General features: G+C 45.4%; 1 protein-coding gene across 3 annotated transcripts in view; it reads left to right on the top strand.

Annotated features, from left to right (window-relative positions):
- Positions 1 to 24,165, top strand: part of Tenm2 (teneurin transmembrane protein 2) — a 935,438-nt gene that overhangs the window by 794,540 nt on the left and 116,733 nt on the right. For 2 of the 3 annotated variants that reach the window (XM_032911994.1, XM_032911992.1), the window contains 3 exons: positions 1,945 to 2,139; positions 7,376 to 7,576; positions 9,333 to 9,545. In XM_032911994.1, coding sequence (XP_032767885.1) covers positions 1,945 to 2,139; positions 7,376 to 7,576; positions 9,333 to 9,545 — 609 coding nt within the window. The remainder of the gene's footprint in view (positions 1 to 1,944; positions 2,140 to 7,375; positions 7,577 to 9,332; positions 9,546 to 24,165) is intronic. The other variant, XM_032911993.1, reaches the window with a different exon arrangement.

The raw sequence follows: 24,165 nt of genomic DNA, 5'->3' as shown, positions 1-24,165 counted from the left end.
CCCGGGCATTGCAATGGCTTTCAGGCTCTTTCTAGGCTCAGGAGAAGATGCCAGGGTTCATTCATGTTGTCTGCAGAGTTATAAAAGAGGAGGATAATGGTCTGCTTGAACACGTTTTCGTCCCTGACCTTGACCATGAATCCTATAATGAACCAATGTCATGCAAACTTAGTTTGTCTCCAAATTTCTCTCAAGACCTCAAGAAAATCACATTTTGCAGTAGAGGAAAGATCCACGTTCTTTTCTCTCCTCTCTCCTGGACAATCAGCGTCTCTAGTAACTACAGAATCCCTTGCTCAACACCCTAAGTGTAAAAAGCACACGTCCTGTCTTTAGAAAGGTTCATCTGAATTCAGCATGTGTCTTTGATGTCATTTTAACCCATTTCTCCCTAGACACTTCATGAGGATAAGAATTTTAGAAATAATACTCCCCAACATTTTCAACAACTACCCTTTTAAAAAGTATTTGGGAAGATAATATTTCATCAATCGTGTGCCAACTATTGAGATGTTTTGTTTCAAAATCAGTCTGAAATTGAAAGGAAAATTCACTGTGTTTGCAACATGAGGTCCATTTGAGGCCTTGTTCTTCCTCTGCCTTTCACAAGTACTCCTTAGTGCTTTCCTATAAATCCTTGCATATCAAGAATGCAGGCGAAGTTTTTACCCAAGTCAGTCAACAGTCTAGACCTCATCACTAACAGGAAATCTTTGTTAAGCACCATGCCTGTTCTCTAGAAGCTCATATGTCCCTGGAAAGTCAAACACTCACAGAGGCACATGAATGACTGTCCCATGACCACAGGGAAAAAAGAGTAAAGCAGGGGGAGCAGTGGACTAAGAAGCAATCCGACAGAATTCTCATTCTGCTCTGGAATGCTGAGCTCCCCTAGTTTGTACGGATGCGCCGTCCATGAAGAGTTCTCAGAACCTGGGCTTAAAATCACACACATCACCAGTGGCCGCAGAATGCCTCCGTGGGTCCTATCTGAAGGTCTCTTCCCGAAGGGTTTCGCCATAAGCGGGCAGCCAGAGAAACATTTTGTTTAGAAGATAGATTGGAAATACAGGTTTATTGCAACTTGTTGATGGTGTGGGAAGCCTAGAGCCTGAAGGAGGCCACCAAAATCCCCTTGTAAACGAACTCTGAAAGTAAGAAGTGGTACCGTTAAAGCCAACTTAAACAAGAGGCGATGGTATTCCAGGCAGTCCCCACAAAGTTCTCAGCCTTCAACCCAGACCTGAAGGCAGGAGGGGAGGGAGGGATTACTGTAGATGGCATGTCTTTGGCCTGTCTTGCTTCTCTCTCTCTCTCTCTCTCTCTCTCTCTCTCTCTCTCTCTCTCTCATATATATGTCTCTCTAATGAGCCAAGCTTGTTTTATCTTTGTAATTTAATTCATGTGTTCTTTTAAATAGATACACTTACTTCTTCACGATATAGGTAACAAGCTAAGGCTCAAGTGTGTTCAGAACAGGAGTGAACTTTTCTGAGGATAAAAATAATAAATAAAATACACCCAGACTTGCAGTTCCAGTAGCATCCTCGACAGTACGGCTTTCTTAAGAGCACAGCGGTAGACTTTGTTGACCTGGGTTTCAGTTGGGTCCCTGCTTGTGAACCTTGTGCCAACAGAGAGATAATATCACCAACCCAAACCTCTAGCGCATGGTGGAATCCTGATCATAGCTGCCCCTCGCAAGGTGATCAGGAGAGGCAGAAAACGTACTCTGCCATACCTGGCTGTGCTTGAGCAGGAGACACCAACAGCAGTGGCTTTGTTTGTTTGTTTGTTTGTTTGTTTGTTTTTGGTGTTTTTGGTGTACTCAAAGGTGGCTAAGTCCTCAGCCTACAAGGTTGTATTTGAAGCTGGGACGACAGACGGACAGAGCTCCTCAGATGTCGATCCCTCTGTGACCTGGCGTTCTCTTCCATTTTGCAGCTGCCTGCCCTGTTCTGTGCAGTGGGAATGGACAGTATTCCAAAGGGACATGTCAGTGCTACAGTGGCTGGAAAGGAGCTGAGTGCGATGTGCCTATGAACCAGTGCATCGATCCTTCCTGTGGGGGCCACGGCTCCTGCATTGATGGGAACTGCGTGTGTGCAGCTGGCTACAAGGGCGAGCACTGCGAGGAAGGTAAGCACCAGCAGGCGGGTGGCAGGTCAGCCATAGAGGAGCTGCACAGGGCTAATCTTGGCCAGAGAGTCCAGGATTGGGCTCCCCGGGTTGGAAAGAAAATGTCACTCAGCAGTTTGCATCCAGACCTTTAAACCACTGGGCTTTGGTAAACTTCCTTAGTTGTAGAATAGGAAAGACCTATGGAGATGTTTCCGGAAAGAATGTTTTTGTTTTACCCTGATTTGCAGACATTAGCTCCTTTTCTCTTCCTCCTTGTTTTTTTCAGTAGCTTTTTGCCTCTTGTTTGTCTGACTGTCTGTCTGTACTCTCTTCCCTGTACTCTTTCATTTCTTCTCTAGATGTTTTTGAAACCTTATTTGTGCGCTCTCTCTCTCTCTCTCTCTCTCTCTCTCTCTCTCTCTCTCTCTCTCTCTCTCTCTCTCTCTCTCTCTCACACACACACACACACACACACACACACACAATGTGCACGTGGCAGTCTGCTCACAGGAGTTGGTTCTTTTCTAGTACTGTGTGGATTGAACCTAGGTCATTGGCCCTGTAAGAGGCGCTACCTGATACGCCACCTTGCCAGGCCCCCTGCCCTAGATCCAATTCCCTATTTTCTCCCATTTCATTTAAAGGCCTCTAATTGAGAATTTCTGGAACTGTCTAGAGGAAAGAAACAAGGAATCCTAAGGCCCCCCTCTCCTCCCTCGAAGCTGGCTTATTGATGTTGTTATGATTTGATTTCTCTCTTCTTAGTAATCTGAGGCCCATGCACATCTCTGTAAATATTTCAACAAAACCTCCTATCCTCAGAGAGCAGGCAGGCTCGAAAGACTGTAGTTATGTGGGTCATTTTGAGACACCCACCCCTGCTGCCTACAGCAAATCAGGGGAACAAAGCTATGCAGACTGGCCTAGGCCTTGATGCAGCGCTACCCAGCCCTCCCGCACCAGAGTCGTGATGCTTTATCCTGAGATATACACTGCCAGCTTCCCTTGTAAAAAGCCCCCATTTCGTCCTGTCTACAACTGCGGCCTCAAAAGAATCAGCTTCTATGATATTATTCTTACACAATTTTTCAATATATCAGTAACAATATCCTGAATGTCACCCAGAAGCCTGACCCCCACGAGACCTCCCCTCACTCAATTCACTCTACATTCTCCCTCTCTTATGAAGGGAAGCCTCCGTGTATTTTTCATCATTTAACCAAATTGGGGGTGGAGGAAATACTGATTTAATAAGCCCGCTGGAAAGGTCAAAGTTCCTGAAGATGAATGGATTACGGGAGGCAAAGCTGCCTCTGCTGAAAACATAGGGGAGGTCAGTGATATGACAGGAAAGGTTAAGGCAACCTTCTACGTACATTGCTGGACAGTATCGAGGTACAGGGACAGGGGGCTGTCGGTCTTCGGGGGTTCTCTCCAGGAAAGATGGTGTTTGAGTGGAATGTCAAGTAGTTCCTCGACTTTCGTGCCCTCCCAGGCAGTCCTATGCAAATGTTCAGAAGGAATCGACCATACAACAGAACAAGTAAGCCGCAGGGAGCAGTGTAGAAAGATGCGATCTTCCCTATTGATCTCCGCTACCCCAAAAGAATGAGTGCAGGTGATGCAGACGCTGTTTCCCAGAGAGGAAATGGAATCGGAACGCCTGAATCAGCACTTTTCCTTCCATTTAGCTTTTCTATTTTCTGATATTCATCACCGTCATAACGTCCAGACGCTTTACCCGACGTGACCACAGCGAGGCCATCAATAGCTGCCACCCTCTGTTTCTGCTGCATAAACATTGTTGCTCTGTTAACAAATTTGTACAAGAAAATGAAGGGTGCCTTGAGATGTCGCATGGTGGTGTCCGGGGAAGTGGGAAGGAGACTAGAGGGGAGCTGACAGGTTGGTTTAAGTCGGCCATGTTTCCATGTCAGTTTCATGGCTGAGTCATTTTTCAATGGCATTTAACTTCATAAATGGAATTCATGGTTCTTTGGGGGTTCATAGTACACATTGTTTGTAAAACTCCTTTGACCTCCTTTTCCATCCTCGGGGACAGAAATGGCATTCACAACCCGTTTTGTCAAATCTACAGAGGACCCAGGACCAAACGAGTTCTAATGATTTCGGCTGCCAGGAGCTAGTGTTTCGAGGGAGAGGACACAGTTAGCTGAGCAAGGCCAATGTCCTCCTTTTAAATACAACTGTTTCTATTTATAAACCTTCCTAAAAACCACAGAGTCTCTCCTGCCAGAAAAAGACTCTAAAGACACGGCCAAAAGACCGTCCGATGAAATCGGAACCAAATTTAAAATTCACAGTAAAGCTGTTCCCTTAAAACTTGATTTCGGTTATTCCATCAGCCCCTGTGATTACAGAGCGCAGAGGGCATATTTACTGATACCACTGACCGGAGAAAATGTTACCTCATATTTCTAGATACTATAAATGGCCTTTTTTGATGACATTCTAGTACAGGGGTAATAAATCTCCGTGGATTTCCCTCCTTTCTTCTTACCATAATTCAGGACAGAGAAAGGAGCTAATACATCTAGAAGAAAAATCTCCTCCTCCTTCTCTTCCTCCTCTTCCTTCTCTTCCTCCTCTCCCTCTTCCTCTTCCTCTCTCTTCCTTTCTCTCTCTCTCTCCCTCCCTCTCTCTCTCTCCCTCTCTCTCTCGTATATGTGCATCTAATGTCATTATCTCTTTTATATTTTATTATTTCATCAGTTTTTTAAAAAGACTATGATACATTCTTTAAAATCTTTTGTCTGTTGGTACCTCGCCAAATACTTGAAATGGTTGGTTATAGTCTGAAAGCATTTTTAAGAAATAATGCACAAGGTATTTTATGGGTATTTTGATTTTGATTTTGCCTTCTCAGAAATGGGGATGGTATTTTTAAAAAAGCTAAAGGGCGGGGTCTCCTTTAGAAGAAGAACATGAACATGATTGATTCTGGGTGAATAAGTTCGTATGTGGGTCAATGCTAAAAACATATTATTTCCCCACACAAGAAATAACAGCAGCTAGATATGGCGGAACATACCTCAAATACCAGTCCTTGTGAGGCTGAGACAGAAAGATCACAAGTTTAAGGCTGACCCGGGCTGTGCAGTGGGTTACAGGTTTGCTGTAATTCATAGCAAATCCCTGTATTGAGAGCATGGGAAGGAGGGAAGTAAAGGAGAGAAAGAGAGAGATAATTGCACCATATCTCTGCTAATGGCGCATGCACTAGCTGTCTGTCATTCGTTCCTATATGCACTAAACACAGCATTCACTCTTACACGTGCCAGATAACAAACACTGTAAATAGCACCTAACTCTTTCATAAACGTCTTTTATGTGTTTGAACCTCACTTCAAACTTATATACAGATGTCTGCTGCCCTCACTGTGTGAAGCCGATTTGAAGTTATCAAAGGGTTTGCATCACCCAGAGTTCAGTTCCCCCAACCATAAGGACTCCATTCTAAAATGACTGTAACTAGTTTAAGTAATACTATGAGCATCTGTAACGAAGAAGGATTCGCCAAAACTTACCCTCCTGGGGGTAGAAAAGGTCACTCTTTTCCACATGGCTCAAACAATTTGGAAATGACTTCCATAAATGGTAACTTCCTGGAAACATCCAAATGGAATTCTCTTAATGCCGAAAATTGCTTTTGCCTTACGAGAGGGATCTTTTTAGAGAGCTTTGTGGAACGTTGCTGCTTCTAATCAATCCATAGTCTTTAGGTCTGACTCCCTCAGGACTAGAAAGTTTATGAAACACAGATCATGTAAATGATGTCATATTTAGAGTCAGCGTATTATCAATAATAAAACTTATAGGAGCACCATCTTGTGCTTAAATAAGAAGGCACCAAACATTAATGGTAGAGCAAGAATTGCTATGTAGAGAGACTCTAGAAGTGACCGTCTCGTGACTAAGGAACCAAAGTCTTTACAAATTTTCATCTTGACATTAGGTGAGGAGAGGTGACTAAAATATTCTATGAAGATTTGGGCCACCGAGTGGCACAAAGACACACGGAGATCAAATCATTGCCAGAATGGCTCCCCAAAATTACAAGTAGTGGAATTGTAAGAAGTCTCCAGTTGACTGTGTCTCACCCCCACAAGATGATATCGCATCACTTCACTGTGGGCCACAGGCCCAGGTTCAAATGATGGAAACAAGTTTGTCTCTTTCAAATAAGAATACAGCCATTCCACACTTTCCTGGCCCACAAGGCACAGTTGATCCCTCTATAGAAGTCCCATTTTCCATCCTAACCCAGCAACCAAGCTGGGCACAGGCTGTGCAAATCTTCCCCAAAACCATGTGAAGAAGCCAGTCTGCCTGTCTCAATACCCATCTATGTGGCATGCAAACTGGATAGACAGCTAAGCTTTGACGTCCCCATAATTAAAATCTCTGTCCTCAATAGCTACCCCTGGCAGGTTGCTATCGATTTAATTCCATCTGCTATGTAGCCACTCAGATCTTGAGGACAGCCAAGGAATCAGACTGTGAAACATACAGGGACAATAACACATGGAATCTACTGTTAACCTGCCCGGTAGGCAGTCTCGGGGAGAGTCATGGCCGTGGCTGATAACACTGGCCTATCCACACCACTCGGGACCACCAGTGAGAAGGCGACACTCTAACCTGCTACACACCCACCCTCACCTCTTGCACTCTGCACCTACGCTAACGCCCTCAATAGGTGTGTGCTCAGAGAGAGAAATTAAGTTCAAACCCAGCCTAAGTGAAAAGTAATTAGGAAGGTGACTCATGTCAGACTTTTCGGGGGCTTTCTTTTTAATCTTTCATTCCCTTTTTGAAATCAAGGACTCATGAGGTTAGAACGAGCCTCTCTGCTTTCTCAAAGAAGGGGCGGGGAGCGGTAATCGGGCTTGGCCATACATACAGAGGACATCACATGTATTCCCGGATCCCGCTGTAGATCAGTCAAGGTGGAAGGTTAGAAAGTGCGGAATGCAAAAGTTGGACGGCACACCTTTCTATCCGTGAAGACACCATAGCTGGCTCTCGCTAACGGTGCCTGAGGAATTCCCTTGGTTCTCTTGTATCTTCTTTACCGCTTAAGACCTGGTATTCTAAAGATAAAAGCCCCTGTTTATGGATGCCGAGGAGCAGCACGAGTGGTTTAGGCATCTTCCTTTGTTTGTGTGGGTGACAGTTAGTGCCTTGGTGGCCCGTTCTTCATGAGTGACGACTGTTTCTCTTCTTGTTACAGTGGATTGCTTGGATCCAACTTGCTCCAGCCATGGTGTCTGTGTGAACGGAGAGTGTCTATGCAGCCCCGGCTGGGGCGGGCTCAACTGCGAGCTGGCGAGGGTCCAGTGCCCAGACCAGTGTAGTGGGCATGGCACTTACCTCCCTGACTCCGGCCTCTGCAACTGTGATCCGAATTGGATGGGTCCCGACTGCTCTGTTGGTAAGCCATGAGGTCCTCGCCTCAGTTTCTCACACTCGACCCTTGTGTTCCGTCCCATTCTGGGTGGAAGGAAATCTCATCTTCGCCCTCGGCTTGGGATAAGAGGGACTTTGGTCAGATTTTCGGTGCCTTTCTCACTCTTGTCTCCTTTAGCCTTGGAGGTCATGGTCTTTGGGGATGAAAAGAAAAATCAAATGATTGTGTTGGTTCCTGTCCCTCTGTGGTTCCACTGCCACAAATGGATGGCAGGCCCAGGAGGGATACTTCTGTTTGCGTTATAGGTTTTCTTATATACACTCCCTAAAGGTAGCAGAAAACAAAAACAGAACAATTCAGTCCCAGACAAACAGAATAGAACGTCCTATAAAACAGAAAAGAGGCTCCCTCGGGGTGTCGTGTGAACATGTTATAAAGCTCTGTAGTTCTCCGGTGACAGGAAAATAATGAAGTTATGCTGTGCACTTTATTTTCCTAAAATTAAGAGTATGTGTCTTACTTCCCAAGTGACCTTAAAAAAAAAAAAAATGGGACAGTTCAACAGTTCAAGCCTGCCCCAGCCTTCCCAAGAAAGGTTCTCTTCACTGATGAGTGTCTATGCAAGCAAAGCCATCACCGTGTCGCCCCCTTCACTGGGGTGCTGAGACAGCTGTCAGATTGCCATGGCAATCAGAAAGGGAAGAGATGTGTGAAGCTTTGCCGACGACGACGAGGAAAGTAATGAATCTTTTATTCCAAAAAGAGAAGGAAAGGAGTCAGCCCACTCCCACTCACCTCTGGCTTCATCTGCTGGCAATCCTGGCAAAGTTCTGCAGAGGGTGGGGGAGACGCAGAGTCCTAGCCCCAAGTCCCCATTGTACTGCAGACGTGATGTGACTTTGAGCAAGTCACTGTCCATCCTGGTGTGGTTTTTTCCCCCCTCCCCTGGCATGACGAGCCATGCCTCCCTCAGTGGGCTGTTGTAAGGATGAATGTCTGGCACGTGCTTGTCCTCGCGTGATAGGTTTGGAACGCCAGAGTGAATATCTGTCTGTCTGTCTCCTCCCCCGCCTCCCCCACAAAAGACTTTGAGCTCCTTTGAGAAAGAAGCCGTGCAAGTGCAGCATTCACAGTGGTTGTCTTTACCATAGAGTGACGATCTGGGGAAACGTGTGGGTCTATAGGCACTGTGAGGACGGAGCAGCAGGGACCCCAACAGGCTTCGGTGGCTTGGTCAGTTCAGGCTCTCAGTGAGGAAGAACCCTAGCTGAACAGACAGTCAGAATCTACCAGATAGTTCTTTTGCATGAGGCGTGCCTCCCAGTCAGCCTTGTCAAACGGGAGCTACAGCCTGACCTCCTCTCAGATGGTCTCAGGATCTAGAAGAGCTGATGTCACACTCCAGTGAGTATCCAAACCACCCAGAGGACTTGTTAAAGTGAATTGGGGAGCCCAGCTCCATCTAATCGATCCCAACCTGGGCGCAAGAATTTGCATTTCTTTGCATTTCTAACAAGTTCCCAGGTGATGAGGATGCTACTGGCCCAGGAGCCACATGGCTGAGAGGACCACTGCTCTAGAAGAGAGAAAAAAATAAAATAAAATAAATAAATAAATGTAAAGTAGCAAAATCACTACCCAACCGGCGGAGAGACATAGCAAGGACGCTATGGCTGCTGGGCCTCGGGACCAGCACTTGGAGCCATGTGTGTGGTCTGGCTTCCGTGAAGGACTTCACCCCCACTGTGGTGTTGAGCTGTAATCATTGTTTTTCTTCCAGAAGTGTGCTCAGTAGACTGTGGCACTCACGGCGTCTGCATCGGGGGAACCTGCCGCTGTGAAGAGGGCTGGACAGGCGCGGCTTGTGACCAGCGCGTGTGCCACCCCCGCTGCATTGAGCACGGGACCTGTAAAGATGGCAAATGTGAATGCCGAGAGGGCTGGAATGGTGAACACTGCACCATTGGTAGGCAAACGGCAGGCACCGAAACAGGCACATATTGCTTTATTTTCATAAATCGTAGATCGATAGTGACGGTCGCGCATTGCAACGGGCTGTTCCCTCAGGGACACATGTGCCCTCCAGTATCCCGCTGCCTCTCCAAATCTCCGTGGGGGTTAGGGAAGCGGAGGGGAGGCGAGGTTCCAACATTGGAAAAGCCTTCCCCTTCTTTGCAGGATTGCACTTTGGGGTGGCAAGAGACCCAATCAGATAACGAACCCTATCCAAAGCACTCATCCTGGGGAGGAAACAATGCACCAGCATGGGAAACCGTCAGTGCCTGCAGCTGCCAAGCACCCTGATACCGCTGTGCCCTTGCTCCCTGTTCTCTCTGGCCGGATCTCTGGTGAGAGTGGCAATGTGAAGCTGTTGTGGAGCGTGTCCGGTGCACACAGGCCATCCAGGTCCTCCGGACAGCCAGGCAAACCGCCATACTTCCTTCTTGCTCACACAGTCCAGTGGCTGACTCCTGAGCTTCCCTGCCTTACAGGACCCCACTGCTGGCCCTCACGTCATTCTCCACTCAGCTACCGTTCATATATAAATTTCTTGATCAGAAAGTTATACACGTAAATCTGTAAGCCTCTAATCCCAGCACTCAAGAGGCAGAAGCAGGTAAATTTCTGAGTTACAGACCACCCTGCTTTACAGAGTGAGCTCTGGGACAGCTAGGACTACTCAGAGAAATTCTGTCTCAAACACCACCACCCCCTGTTTTTGTTTTTGTTTTTAAAGATCTGTTGTTTGTGAAGAAGTAATCATTTTAAGGGCCAGCCATAGAGGCAACTCAGCCCAGTGGTTGACCCCAAAATATAAGATATCCCCCCAAAATAATAAATAAGTGTTTTAAGGTTTCTTCCTTTGGTTTCAGGGGTTGTTTGTTTGTTTGGGGGTTTTGTTTTTTTGTCGTTTTGTGTTTGCTTTTCCCTTTTTTGGCTTGGGAAAGCACAGACTCCTCTGAATGGATCCCTCTCTTTGATGGGGGATTGGAAGCCAATCCTTTTTCTCTCAGATGGTGAACATTACCAGCGATCCACCCAACCATCCTTTTTTTTCCTCCAGCTGTTGCTCTTGTCGCCTATATAAGTCTGCCGTGGAACCCTTCCACACCAGACTTGATAATCCACTAGTTTGCACAGGACCTTCAGGGGAGTTTCCAACCAAGCAAGTGCTTTCCCAGTCAAGCTACCCTTGACTCTCACCATAGGTTCAGAGGCCTGTCCTCTGTTCTATTCCCCAAACCCCAAACTGTAGCTTGGCTCTCTAGCACGAGATCTAAGGAGGGGAGCTCGCACAGGGCTGGCTGATGAGGTCAGACTCAGTTTCCCATGCTGTTCATTCGGGCAGTAAAGCAGAGATGATATGCACTGCCTCTGCAGAGGATCTCACTCGGTTCTACCCAATTGGCCATCTGAGAGGCAGCATGCCAATCAGGGCCATGACTATGGCACTGGGACCCTGCTGGGACAGTCTGTTAGCAGTGAATTGTTATCGCAGTCTCTCAATGGTGCTCCAGGTCCTGCATCCCCTGCAGCCACTCTCCTCTCAGCTCCCCACAGAGGCGGAGGGACTATTCGCCAGACTTTCAGGGGGAGGGATGTGCACAGCCCAAGACAGTCCTTACAGAGGCTTCCACTCTGCCGGGATTTCTGATGTACTTCTGCATGCCTGGTGTGGTTTACATAAAGTTCCCTCCCCATCTCCCAGGTCTCGGTTGTCCCTATTGTGCCCCCCTCCGTCCAAAAACTCTTGCCAATCAAGACCCATAAGGTAAATAATCCCACCATCTCTCAAGTCATATACTCAAGTCAACGTTGGTTCACCCTTTCTCTGTCTGGGAAGTAAAGGGCAGGGATAGTGTCTCCAGAGTGAAGCCTGTGGGCTCTCACTCCTGCTACACACTATTTTGTTGTTGTTGATGTTGTTCTGGAAATAGTTCACAAGAGGAAAGCGCAGGTAGATCTATGGCAAGTGCTGGCCAACTGTGGCCAAAGGGATAAACTTGGCCTGCTGCCAGATTTTTCTATGGCTTGCTAGCGAAGAACTGTTTCCGACAGTGTTTAAGCCTTCATAGAAATCCAGAAAAAAAATAGTTTCTGACATTTGACAATTCTACAGTTCTATGAAATTCAAATTTCAGTGTCCATACACAGACCATCGGTAGAGGACAGCCACGCCAGTTCTATGGCATCCCGTCAGTTGCTAGCTAACTTCAGCATCGAGGAATCACAACAGTGGATACAAAGCCCCCACAAAGCCAATCGTTATCTGGCCCTTTAAAGGAAAAAGTGACTGAACTCTAAATGAGAAAATTGCCCAAGTCCAGATGAAGAGAGAAGAGAGGTAAAAAGAAAGGCAGGTGGTGTCCCCGTGAGGAAGAGACATCCTCTGTGGATTGATAGATCTTGGGGCCAAAGAAAAAGGGGAGAATATCCACAGAGCAGTTGTGAGGGAAGACCCAAAAAATGTGAGCTGTCTCTGGGGACTTTGAATGAGAAATGGACCAATGACAGACAGCTTTGATCTCAGCAGAGGACAATGAGATTGTGGCCAGCAGGGGAGCCAGGCACTTTAGTCAAGCAGGCCCTTGGTTGCAATGACCTAGCAAAGGGTGTCTCTCTCTGCTCCTTGAAGCATTCGGCTCACATCTCTGGGATCTGACATCCATGAGTTCTTGAGGGTTGTCAAGGAAGTGCCAGTTTATATGCCGTAAAAAGAATGACAAGGTGCTGGTTCAGGGAAGTCCCTGGTTTGAAGTTAGGATGCCCAGTGAGGTTAGAGTCTAGTCTATGAAAGTTGTTAAGACTTCAATAGCCAAAGCTTTTTCTTGGGAGAGACCAGGGCTCCCGGGTTTGTTACTAGGACCCGTGCTGTCTCTTTCTTGTTTTCTTCTCTGTGTTTTCTTAGAGACAGCAAATGTCCCTTAGTTGGTAAGAGTCCCTACTGGAAAGTTCGGTAGAAGATCATCCGTGCATAATTATATCTTAAGCTTTCCAGCTCCTGGCCCCGGGAGCTGCTTTCTGGAGTTTTAGTCTTTCGGTTTGAACAGACGTCCTTGTCGTCTTGCATAAAGTAAATGCCACAATTCACAAGTCCAGAATCAGCCCTCCTCCTCGGGGACACTGACAGTCAGAGGGAAGAGAAGAACTTAGGTCCTTTCCACACAGAGCCTCAAATGCTATGTTTTGAAGATAGAAAACAAACAAGAAGGAAATGGCTCCAGTCAGTAAACAGTGGAGTGAGGCAGGATGGCGATGGCTGGCGTTGAGCACCCAGGTTGCCTGCATCCTGTTTTTGGAAGGTCACAGGGAGGTGGTTTCAGGGGAGTTCTTGCAAATAGTTAACTGAACAATTCACGCCAGCCAGTATAGGTTGAGTTTATTGTACTGAGGGAGCAGTGAGACAGGAAGTGAAGGAGAGAAGGAGCTGCTGAAAGTTCAGACTTCCAAAAGTCATTCAAGTAGAAGCCCCTGGGGGACTCTCCATATTTGGTCAAATGCATCCCCAAAATTCGTAACCAAATTACATTTACTTGAAAATTTAGCGTGTGTTTTATTACTACAGATTCCAATAGGAAGTGTCATGTGTTGATGTTAACTGGAAAAGCTAAATTACCTGCCCAACAATGAGTCTTCTGTTGACTCCATACAAGTTAAATATAAGGTCTGACTAAAATCTATAGAGCTGCACAGATAAGAATAGACCCCGACTCCAAATCGCCACACTTCATGTATGTCTTTGGAATATATTAGCATTATTTGGGTAAGGCACCATTTATTCCTATGAATAAATCAGAAGGCATATTGTGTGGTTAGAAGAGGTTTTTTCCTTAAATGTGATTTTAAAATGGATTTCTGTTCCTATAAACCTGCCACCTGCCTATCACCTGCCACCACCCCTTATTAATATGAAGGATTGAACGTAAAAGGGCCATCCAATGGCTATCGGACTGCAGCTCGGTGGAACTATAGCATTTTTATTAGGTCAAATCACTTGAACTGTAGGAGACCCAGATAAGCATTTCTTATATAATAAAAGGGGGAATCGGGTGTTAGTGTGTATGACTGGCAGAATAGTGGGGAAAATAAAAGAAGACGACAACATTCCTATTGCCAGGGGATGGAGGGCAGTTATCTGCGGAGGGTGCACTACCGTGGTCCTCTGCTGGATGTGGATCTCCAGCCTTGCCAAGTAACTCAGAGAGACAGTCTAGGGACTCAGTCTACCAGCAGTGAGACTTTCCAAACCTGGTGATCTGCTTAGTGAGCAGCGTTGTGCAGAGTTATTCCAACCTGTGTGTTTTACCTCTGTGGTCCCGACCTCTGATCATGTTTCGGAATCGTGACAACTTGATTCTTAGGGCCACATGGGGCTGAGTGACCTAGCAGGTGCCACATGTCAGAAGAGTTTTCTTTCCAGCGATTGCACTGGGCCCGTCTATTTTTCCTCTTTAATTGGTTGGGGAGAGAAAAGGTTTCTTGAGATGTTAATAAGGATAATGAATCTTTACCCAAGGTAGAACCATCCAGGCGACGATGAGATGTGCTGATTAAGTGATTGTCATCAGAAGGAGACAGGGTCACAGTTCAGGAGGGAGAAAGTCTCGGAACAATAAGGAGCACATGTAGAGGACGGCCACTGTTAAAATTAGCCAACCTCACACAAAGGCAGCCGCGTCTGCGTGTCATCCCACCTTGCATCCAAGTGAGAGAAACTGATATAGCCGTTGCCCACCCCCCCTTCTATGTAGCTGTTATCCTTTGACATTTATGCTTTTGTGACTCTAGTGAGTCAAATCTGCTTGAGATGAATCTAGCCTCCATAGAGTCATCCTCACTGTCACATCCATGAGAGCAACTCAGCCTCTGATTGGTTAATTAATCAAATCCTCCAAGTGTTCTTATTGGGACTATTTTCAGAATGCCTGTTATCACCATCCTCTTCCTCCTCATCTGCCTCATCCTTGTAAGAAACTGAACCTTTAGACCTTTTACTATGATAGGTGGACTCTTAGCACAGGGATTTCTCCCCACAAAATGGCCAAATATAAGCTGTCTACTGCACATTAGGAAAGCCACACGCCCAGACATTCTCTTTGACTCTGAATCTTGAAGTCTATCAGAGGTTTTCCTATGCAAACTCAGAAAAAGAAGGATGGGGCAGAAAAAGCAGGGATACATTTTTAAGTCACTCCAGAAATATAAAATAAAGTAACAAGCAATAATGGTTTTACCCATGATGAGATTCTCATTCTTGACACTGTTTGCTTTCTTGTGCCAGCTGTCAAAGAAGGGCTTTCGGTACCAGTTGGAAAATAGACATGAAGGACACAAAAATTTGTCTTGATCTTATGATCTGGTATTGTAGAGTTCCAGCAAAAATATTTCTGGAAGGGTTTCCCATGTAATTTAGTGCTATCTGTCCATGGCATGAAAAAAAGGAGGGGAAGAATTCTGGGGAGTTCAGAATCTCACGTGGTAACCTTCTGAAAGTTTTAAAGGACGTGGCCAGTATATTAGCCCATATCCTGTAGTAGCGGGGAAAGACCCATCAAAAATAGTGTGTATTTCTTAATAGTGGGGGCATGATACAAGGACTGCATGGTTGCATGATAGAGTTCTTGTGCAAACTTAGATGATTTAGGTCATTCGTTCAATGTGCCCTCCTAATGTAATTTGGGGAGCTATAGATATTGTTGACTACAAAATCTTGTTACAGTGAACAGTTTTAGAACGTGGGAACATGCTTCACAGTAACAAAAATGAGTACAGAAGATATATAACAGTTGATATACAAAACAGTAATGATGGCATTTGTTATAAGGATTATGTACAATTCAAAATTTTATACATTATCATCCACTTATTCCATTGACAGAATAGTGGGATTGCTTTCCACAGTGTCACCACAAACAAATGATTCATGAGCCTCTATCATGTCACTAAGTGAGAAGATAAGACTTTATTATAATCTATGGAACCACTATCATCTATATGGTCTCTTGTTAGCCAACATTCCATTACGTCACTGATGAAAGATACAATACTCCACACAAATAAAGAACCAAGTATGGTTCACAACTCTCAAGGCATAAGCCCATGAAGGAGAGTTCCCAGCAGGAAGATTGCACACCCGACAGCACACACACATAATATCTGTTGAAAAGGTAGAATGGACTGTCCCAGTATTTGCTCAGTACTCAGCAGCCGAGCTTTTACAGAACATCAGGTCTACGATCCTTGGGTCTTACCAACCATGTACACTGAAGACACTAATATCTCAGGACTTTGAGAGGCAAGAGAAAGATAGCCCTGCTGAGTTCGATGCCTAGGATATTTATGATAGACCCCTCTCTCATCAGTAAGTATCCCATTCCTTGTGGAATCATAGAAACTTCATTGGAGGGAGACATTTGTACTCTAGGCTTGATGTTGACAAACATAGCCCACACACCCTAGAACATGTCACCAAAAAAAAACCCTCATTTTTTTTCATATAGGAGAAATATTGGTATTCAACCATGTAGCTGCTTTCTAGGGGACTGTACCCACACACAGGATGCTGTCCATTGCATGGAAATGTACTTTGTTGGACAGTTATACAACGCTGTTAAAAATAAGTATCAGGGAAATATAACTACCACATCAAACCCCTGATTGCATGGATGTTATTGCTTAGGGATGTGCCGATAGTAGGTACCGATATTAGGCCTGGGTAAATTTAAAGAAAAATATTAAGTAAATAACAGATCAGATATTGCAAATATCACCAACGTACTGTGTGATTGACTGACTTTAGAACACACTTGAGTGAGATGATCTCTATGGACCTGTCCATTTCCAGGGTTTATTGCATCTGGGGCAGGCTTCTGTGAATGGGCCACTCAAATGCAATCAAGCCCTTTTCTCTGCTGTAAGGCAGGGTTTCAATGTATATTCCCATAACAAACATTGAAAGGCCTTACATTAATGGAGCAGACAGCATGAGTGTTGCCCCACTGATGATATGCAATTGAATCGTGGGGACTAGTGAAAGGTGCTTTTCCTTAACAGTTCTTCATTCATCTGCTCCCCTTGGTTCCTGTCTATCTTCGTGGATGGTGGAATGTTTCCTTGCCTACAATGAAAGTTAACCCCCGCTTCATCCATCTAAATGTATATTTTAATAGAAAATATTAAAGTCTCCCTCTACTTCCCCTGGCTCAGGAGAAATGCAAGCTTACTAAGGAAACGCTGAAGGACACAGCTTTTGAGTAGGTCTGCTCCAGCTCGAACCCTGGCAGGCAGCTCTTCTAACTTTTACGTGCCTCCGTTTCACTGCCTGTACGATTGGGGATTGCTAAATAGTACATCCTTTCTTGGGCTGGTTAAGAAGTATAACCAGCACTGTGCTTAACCTGGTGTTAGAGCCCTTGCCCGTGAGCTAACCTCATTGTGACAGCCCCTATTATGTAACACCGAGGTAGCAGGAATGACACTGATTCTCCCATCATTGGCCACCCCTTCCACAAATCTGCCTCCAAAGCCATCAAGCAGTTAGTGACATATTACAGTAAACACCCCCTCCGTTCATTCTCCAACAAGAGTTTACTCTGCAATTCGTTCTCATAGCAAACCAGGAATTGAACCTATTCATCTTATCAAACAATCCTGCTGTACAGGCAATCAAATATTTATGTTAATAGACCCATGTTGTAAAATTGGGTTTTGCTACTTTGGGCCAAAGGTTCTCAAACCCTGAGACAGGTGTTCCCAGAGAACCAAGTCGCTTATGAGTTTATTTTAATTCTGGGTTTTATTTTTTTAATAAGTACCTTTCAAAAGAAGAAACTTGCTTGAGGTATGGTTTAGAAATTGCTACTCCTGAATAAGAAGACTATTCTGCTCTTCGAAGGCAGTGTTTCTCTTACTGGAGAGCACAGACACACCAGTGAGGAATGTTGCCATGTCATGGTCTTCAGTAAGGAGTCTGATCAGCTGGGGCTAGCTCAGTGTCAGTGCTAGCTCAGTATCAGGGCTAGCTCAGTGTCAGGGCTAGCTCAGTGTCAGGGCTAGCTCAGTGTCAGGGCCCTTGCCTGACATGCCTGAAATCCAGAACTTGATTACAGCACTGTGGAAGGAAAAAAAAAAGTAAGGGATCTTTCTTTTCCTGAGTGGAAGATGCTACACGTCAGCATCACTTAGAACGTTCCTCAGTCTCTCTTTTATCATTTTTTCCCCATCTTTCACAACTCCGGGTAGCACAATTTTCTTTGCTCTGGCTCTGTACATCAAGAATTATCCAGTAGTCCAAGTTTTGACTCTACCCAGAAATAAGCATACCCTCTAGAAAGATCAAAACTCCCCCTGATTCTCTGTCCCTACTCAACCCAATAAACATCACCATTAGCCTCCTTCCTGATTCGCTGCATTTTCCTGATTCCTTGGAGCATGACCCATGTGTGACATCTGGGGACTCTCTATAGTTCCTTGGCTCATCTCCTGAGTTATCAGAAGGATACCCCAGATGTTCATGTCAGAAACAGACTTTGCATTTCCTCCCAGGTTGCTTGCCTGGTGGGATTCAGCAACTGGTTCCCTTCATAGCATTCCATCCCCTAAGCTGTGTTTAGAGTGCTGGCCTTTTCACATATATTTGCTTGCAAAATAATGAGTGTCATCAAGACATTTCAGAGACTGTATTGGGGGCTGGAGAGATGGTTTAGAATTTTGGAGCATATACTGTTCTTCCAGAATGCTCAAATGTGTTTCCCAGCATTCCTATCTGACAGCTCACATCTTCCTTGTAACTCCAGCTCCAGGGAAATCTGATATATATAGTTTCTTATATATATGGGCACTTACACTCACATGCACGTATGCCCACAAACACGCACACCCGTACGTATGACTCAAATAATAAAAATAAATATTTTCAAAAGATTATCGTTATTGCCTTTGGAAACTAGGTACCACCATCTGGAACACAGGCCGGTGAAGCGTGGGATGTACTTGTCTCCATCCTTTCTCTCACGTGCCTCTGTGAACCACCACAAACAGAGCTGCAGGAGCGCCCCCTAGCAGGCTCGGAGGGCTTTCATTCGTGAATTCTGCGGCTAGGCAAAATTTTAAGTATTTCATCATAAACAGTCTCAAGATAATTAGAATGGATTAAATTACAAGAGAAAATTCATTTAGTTAATCTTTCTTCTAATTAAAAAAAAATCCATAGTTTAAGTAAAGTGTTTGTTTAAAAAAAAAAAAACATATTTTCTTTGTAATCAGGAAGAGAGGCCTGTGTGGTCGTCGGTGAGAGGACGAAGCATCTGCAGTGTAATTAAAAGCTACCAGGCAATGTTTCTCTGATTATTAAAACCCTGAAGGAGATGTCCAGACTTTCCCCCCAAGCAGGAACTAAAGAATTCTCCAGAAGGTTTCTACCCCAGTCCACAATGGCATCGGTTTCTTTCCGTTCTCAGCTCACAAGAGATGCGGTTGATTCCCTGGGATAGTGGTCAAACGAGGCTGGTGGTGGCAAGGAACCTTTACAAACTGTAAGGGTGGGGAGGGGGAATCCTTGGTCCACGTTGTGAGGCTGATAGATCCAGGTTGTCTGAATCCCACAAACCTACCTCACGCAGTAGGAACTATTTACGTCGGTTACGTCACCCGCCCAAGTCCATGGCTCACCCCAACTGCCAAGTTCGCTTCCCACTCATACCACCAGGGGTTTCTAAAGTTCCAGGGGAGTCGCACATGCATGTATTTAACCTTCGCAGGTCTCGAGCTTGGTCCCTCCTTAGAAACCAGGTGCCTATAACATCTTCTTCCAGGAAATCAAACATCACTGCTCCCAAGGCACCACGTTATGGGCGGCTAGGTCTCTTCAATCCCAGCATACCCCTAGAGCTGCTATGTACTTAGACAGTAAACAGTCCGCAACTGTAGCAGCTGGCCCTAAGTTCCTTTGGGAGAGCAGTCCTTCATTTCTGCCTTCAAGGCCTTTGGTTCCCTGGGACAACAAAAGTCAAGACTGAACTATGTCACTACTGTGCCTCAAAGGTTTTATCCTAGGCTAGGTATAGAACCTATATCTATAAATAGTAGAGTCCTATTTATACCATCTGCAGTCATCTTCAGATGAGTCAAAGAACCTTTTTAAAAAAAAAAGGTAGCAGAGAAAAAGCTTACAAATTCTTTAAAACACAACCAGTCTCTCAATGCCAGCTTAGACTCAGTCAAGAACCTCCCCTCAACCTAATTCCCCTTCATTTCAGTTAATGGTGGTTTCTATTTCAACAAGAAAAGCTATATATATATATGAATATACATATATATTTATATATATATTTATATATATATAAAATTATATATATATATATATATATATATATATAATCATGCCCCTGAGGTCTCCCTTTCATCCTAAACAAAGTGGGAAAGGAGTAGAGAAGCACCTACACGCGCCTACTAGACCCCGAGTTCTGAGTCGTTTCCGGATGGGTCTCTTCGCTGCTCATCGTAACATGCATCAGACCTTAGCACTATGGGGTTCAAACCACCCATCCCTTCGTGCCATTCTGAAGAAGGACAGGCTAACTCATACACTAAGGGGGGAGAAAAGGTTCTCTATGAGAAATACCGTCTCAGAGAATCGAAAAAGCTAAAATTCCCTAGCTTGCCAATAGCAATACCTAGTCACACTGGCAAGGATGTTGGTTAAAGCCCGGCCCAGGAGGAGGTCATCTGTCTAAAGCTGTGTGCAAGTGATGGGCTCTGATAAGTGTGAATTGCATTTCTTTATTTTTGAAATTATGTTTTAACTTCAAAAGGGATCGCCAGACAGCCCTGAGTAGGTGTCTAGAAATAATGCCAGGGGGTGGGGAGACTGAAAGATTAGAAAATAATCACCTTGAAAGCGCAGGGGAAATGTTCGTGCCTGGTTTTATTCCAGTAAGTTAGCAAACCACGGGTGCATCTAGAACACGCTCTCCCCAGTAGTGTGAAAGTTAAAATGCGGCTTCGGCATTACCGAGAGTGTCCCGGGCGCTGGGCTCTGTGACTGGCTGTGTGTGTGTAAGCCCAGGTAGCCCACCTAGCACTGATTACTGTAGTTTCCCTGAACAGGGGGAAGTGAGTGAAGATATTAGAGGGGGGCACAAGAAAGTGGTTCTTTTCCTATTAAACCGGAGAATGCAGGCAGGTCAAATGGCATCCCTTAAACATGTTGCTATCAAACTTCTTGCCATCCTTTAAGTAAGAACTGAATTAACTTTTGATTTCCATATAACGAGGCCAAAAAGGATCTGTATCCATCCATTCACTGACCTGCTCTATGTGGGTCTGATTACAAATATGCATTCGTATCATAGAGAAGCCTAGCCCGGAAAACGGTTGACCCAGAATTAAACCATGTGCGATGCATCAAACGCACAGAAGCCAGTGCAAACTGTCACTATCTCACAGCTAAGGTCTGCAGGATGTGACGTCTTCCTCTCTGCTGTTAATAACACTTAGCCATTGACAGCCTTTGTGAGTTTGGTGGTTGGGGTGTGGTAAGAGGTGTGCATAGCATTGCCTTCGGAGAGGCCCAGCTTCTAGAACAAGTTCCCATCACTTGCCACTTGAGTGACTTTCGACAAGTCATGTGTTTTGAGTGAGCTTTGATTCTTCTCCTCTGTAGGTTGAGGATGGTAACGGCCCCATCTTGCCATTCTGGAGACTGCAAGATGTAGAGCATGGTGCTCGGTAGTAGTCCATAAAACGTTAGCTTAAAAATTATCGACACCATACCGTCCATGTTTTTATCTCAGCTTCCCAAATACATCTTCACAAAGTACTGAGACCAGCAAAGACAGCACACGGCTATGCAGGGATAGAGGCGCGGCACCCCACAAAAAAAGTCCTTAGAGCTAAACCTGAGGTGTTAGCATGGATGTCTGCGGCCTTCTCCAGTTTCACCATCCCAGGAGAGGCTCTCTGGGTCACATGGCTCCCAATCCTTCTAATAAAGTGAACACACATAGCAAAAGTAGGTAGATGGGAAGAGACAAGTATGCACCAAGAATCCCACCACTGTTGGCAAGAACGTGAATTCGAGCATTGACAAGACACCATATGTGCCATGCATGCGGAGTCTGAGGTCCACGTTTGGGGATATCTCCAGGGTAACGAACGTGGAGAATGGCTTGTGAGGAAGCAAGTGATAAACCGCAGTGCTTCAGATCTCACCTACCCTTTTACCAACACAAGACTTGGCTTTCTTCTAACCCAAGGTCCCTTTCCTGGAAGTTCTGGCATTTCTCCAATACTAAACTTCGCTTGTGGCTTCCCTAAGAGATCAACTAGGGATAGAAGCCTTAAGTTTTGAAGCCAGGTTCGAGTTCTTTTGTAGCACAGTGCTACTGCGTAATAGAACATTGGGTAGCAACCGCATATATATATATATATATATATATATATATATATATATATATATGCATGCAGACGGTTCCCTAGTAAGTGTTAATATTTCCTCAATGGAGGAAGCTCAGCTAAAGCGAGCAAAGTTGGTAACTCATTAAAATTTGATTTTCCCTCCTATCCTTTTTTATCCCTTAATCCTCCATATATGGCACAACTTGTTCTGTTAAATAACACTCATTAATTAAATCTCATCTTCTCCTAGCAATATCTATATTTTTATTTAGTATGAAAACCTTCCAATGCTTATGATCTAATTTAGTTGGATTACTGCCTTGCACAGCCCGAAATAAGAAAACTTTGAGCTTTTAGGGTGGAATTACTGACAAGGGAGGGGAGCGGGAGAGACAGCGGGCCCTTCTCATCTCTCCCTCGGTAAGGAGTGGTTGGGTAAAAGGAGCTGGCCTAGATTTGGATAATGAGAGCACTAGGCATTCGGGACCTTTGTTGACTTAGGGAAGGGAGGGGAAAGGCGGGTGTAACCAGTAGAGGGAGAGATAAACTCAGCCTCCATGAACAAGACTCAGGAGCAGAGTGAGTGAGCACATTAAACGGGTTGTAAGAGCAGGAGCAGGAAGCAACCGATGAATGCCCAGGCTCTAGAGGGCAGGCACGAGCCAGCTCCTGCTGTGCTTTGCCATGTAGAAATGGAAGCAAGCGTCATTTTCCCAAAATGGCTTTTTTTCCCCAACAGATGCCAAGAGGCAAGATTGTTCTCCCAATTTTCCAATGTTGGCCAAAAAAGAAAAAAAAAAAGAAAAAAGAAAGAAAAAAAGAAAAAGAAAAGAAAAATCAATGCTGTTTAAGCCATCCAAATAAGAGTGGGGGGACCAATGGAGTGTTCTTGTATGGCCCTGACGTTCGCCTCTAAGGCAGGGGTAATGGGAATTAGAAAACATCATTTACCTGGGTTGAGACTGGGACAGCTTTGGCTGCCTTTGTTGGATACCCCAGCCGTCCACGGTGACTGCTTTAAGCTGATGCAAGTCTCATGCCCATGGTATAATGGTGGTAATTTGTACTTACATGGTGAATTTTCTCCAAGGAGCTCAAATGACTTTGTGTTGCCTCGGTGCACCTCGCAGAGAGCAGCAGCCCTCCCCCCACCCAAACACACAGTGAGCAGCCACGAGAAGTATTTTACACAAGACTAGCTAGGTTGACTCACTGACTCGAATCTGTGGTCTACACCATTGGCGATGATAGCATTCAGTGACCATGAGCCTTCTTGTGGCTACGTCCTCTGCCACGTCCTTTAGCTTCTTAGCTTCCACTCATCTATTCCAATCAAGAGCCAGTTCCAAATTCCAACGAGAAACACAGACCAGCCAGTGCCTGATTCCTGTCGTGCGTATGAGTGTGTACATGTCTGTGTGTGCATGCATGTGTGTGTGCCCACCTGACCGCTCAGCAGACCCAGCATGGTACATCCACACCATTGCAGCACGTCTCTGCCCTTGTCATCGGTCCAATGCCATGCTCGCAAATGCTACTCTTTCGAGTGCTCAAGACCTAGAACTTCCACATGGGATGCTACAGGGTTCTAGACATCTCTGTCCTGCCAAAGGAGCCTTCTAATCTGTGCTTCTTGGGTCCCCTGTGTCTCTCTCCGTTAGACTGGCAAAATGGCACATGTGAAGTCTCGTTCGTGCCTTCTCCAGAGGCAGTGGATTAACAGAAATGCCCATGAAAATTAGGCATAAGGGCCCAAGAGGTACAGTGGAGGCCAGGACCAGAATCCTTCCTGTGTTGCTTTGGTTAGAGCACCCAGGAAGGTCAGACTGTCCCATGAGGACTGGAGCTATTCCAAAGTTATTGTCCCCCCCACCTCCATGGCTGTGATCAAGGCCTTGCAACACAGTCCCCTGTCCTGCCCTCTCCCCTCTGCTTCCTGGGCCTACATGCTCTGTCTACTCTACTGAGGGCAATTCCTTGGGCTTTGCAGGCATGACCCAGGGAGAAGACTCCAGTTCAGCAATGTAAACCTGTTGATAATTTCCCCGGGACAGCACAGCACAAGTATTCTACATTTTCTAGATTGCTTGCTCCTCCTTCTAAATTGTCTCAGATCAGGCCACTGATTCCTGGGAAACACTCCCAGCATGATACTCTACTAGAGTCATTCATACCCTCTGCATGTGGGCATGCCGGGTTAGCATCCTCCGGAGGCA

The sequence above is a fragment of the Rattus rattus genome, chromosome 9 (genome assembly GCF_011064425.1).
Source record: "Rattus rattus isolate New Zealand chromosome 9, Rrattus_CSIRO_v1, whole genome shotgun sequence".
Taxonomy (NCBI): domain Eukaryota; kingdom Metazoa; phylum Chordata; class Mammalia; order Rodentia; family Muridae; genus Rattus; species Rattus rattus.
The sequence above is the reverse complement of the archived record's forward strand: the minus strand, read 5'-3'. Positions and strand labels throughout refer to the sequence as shown.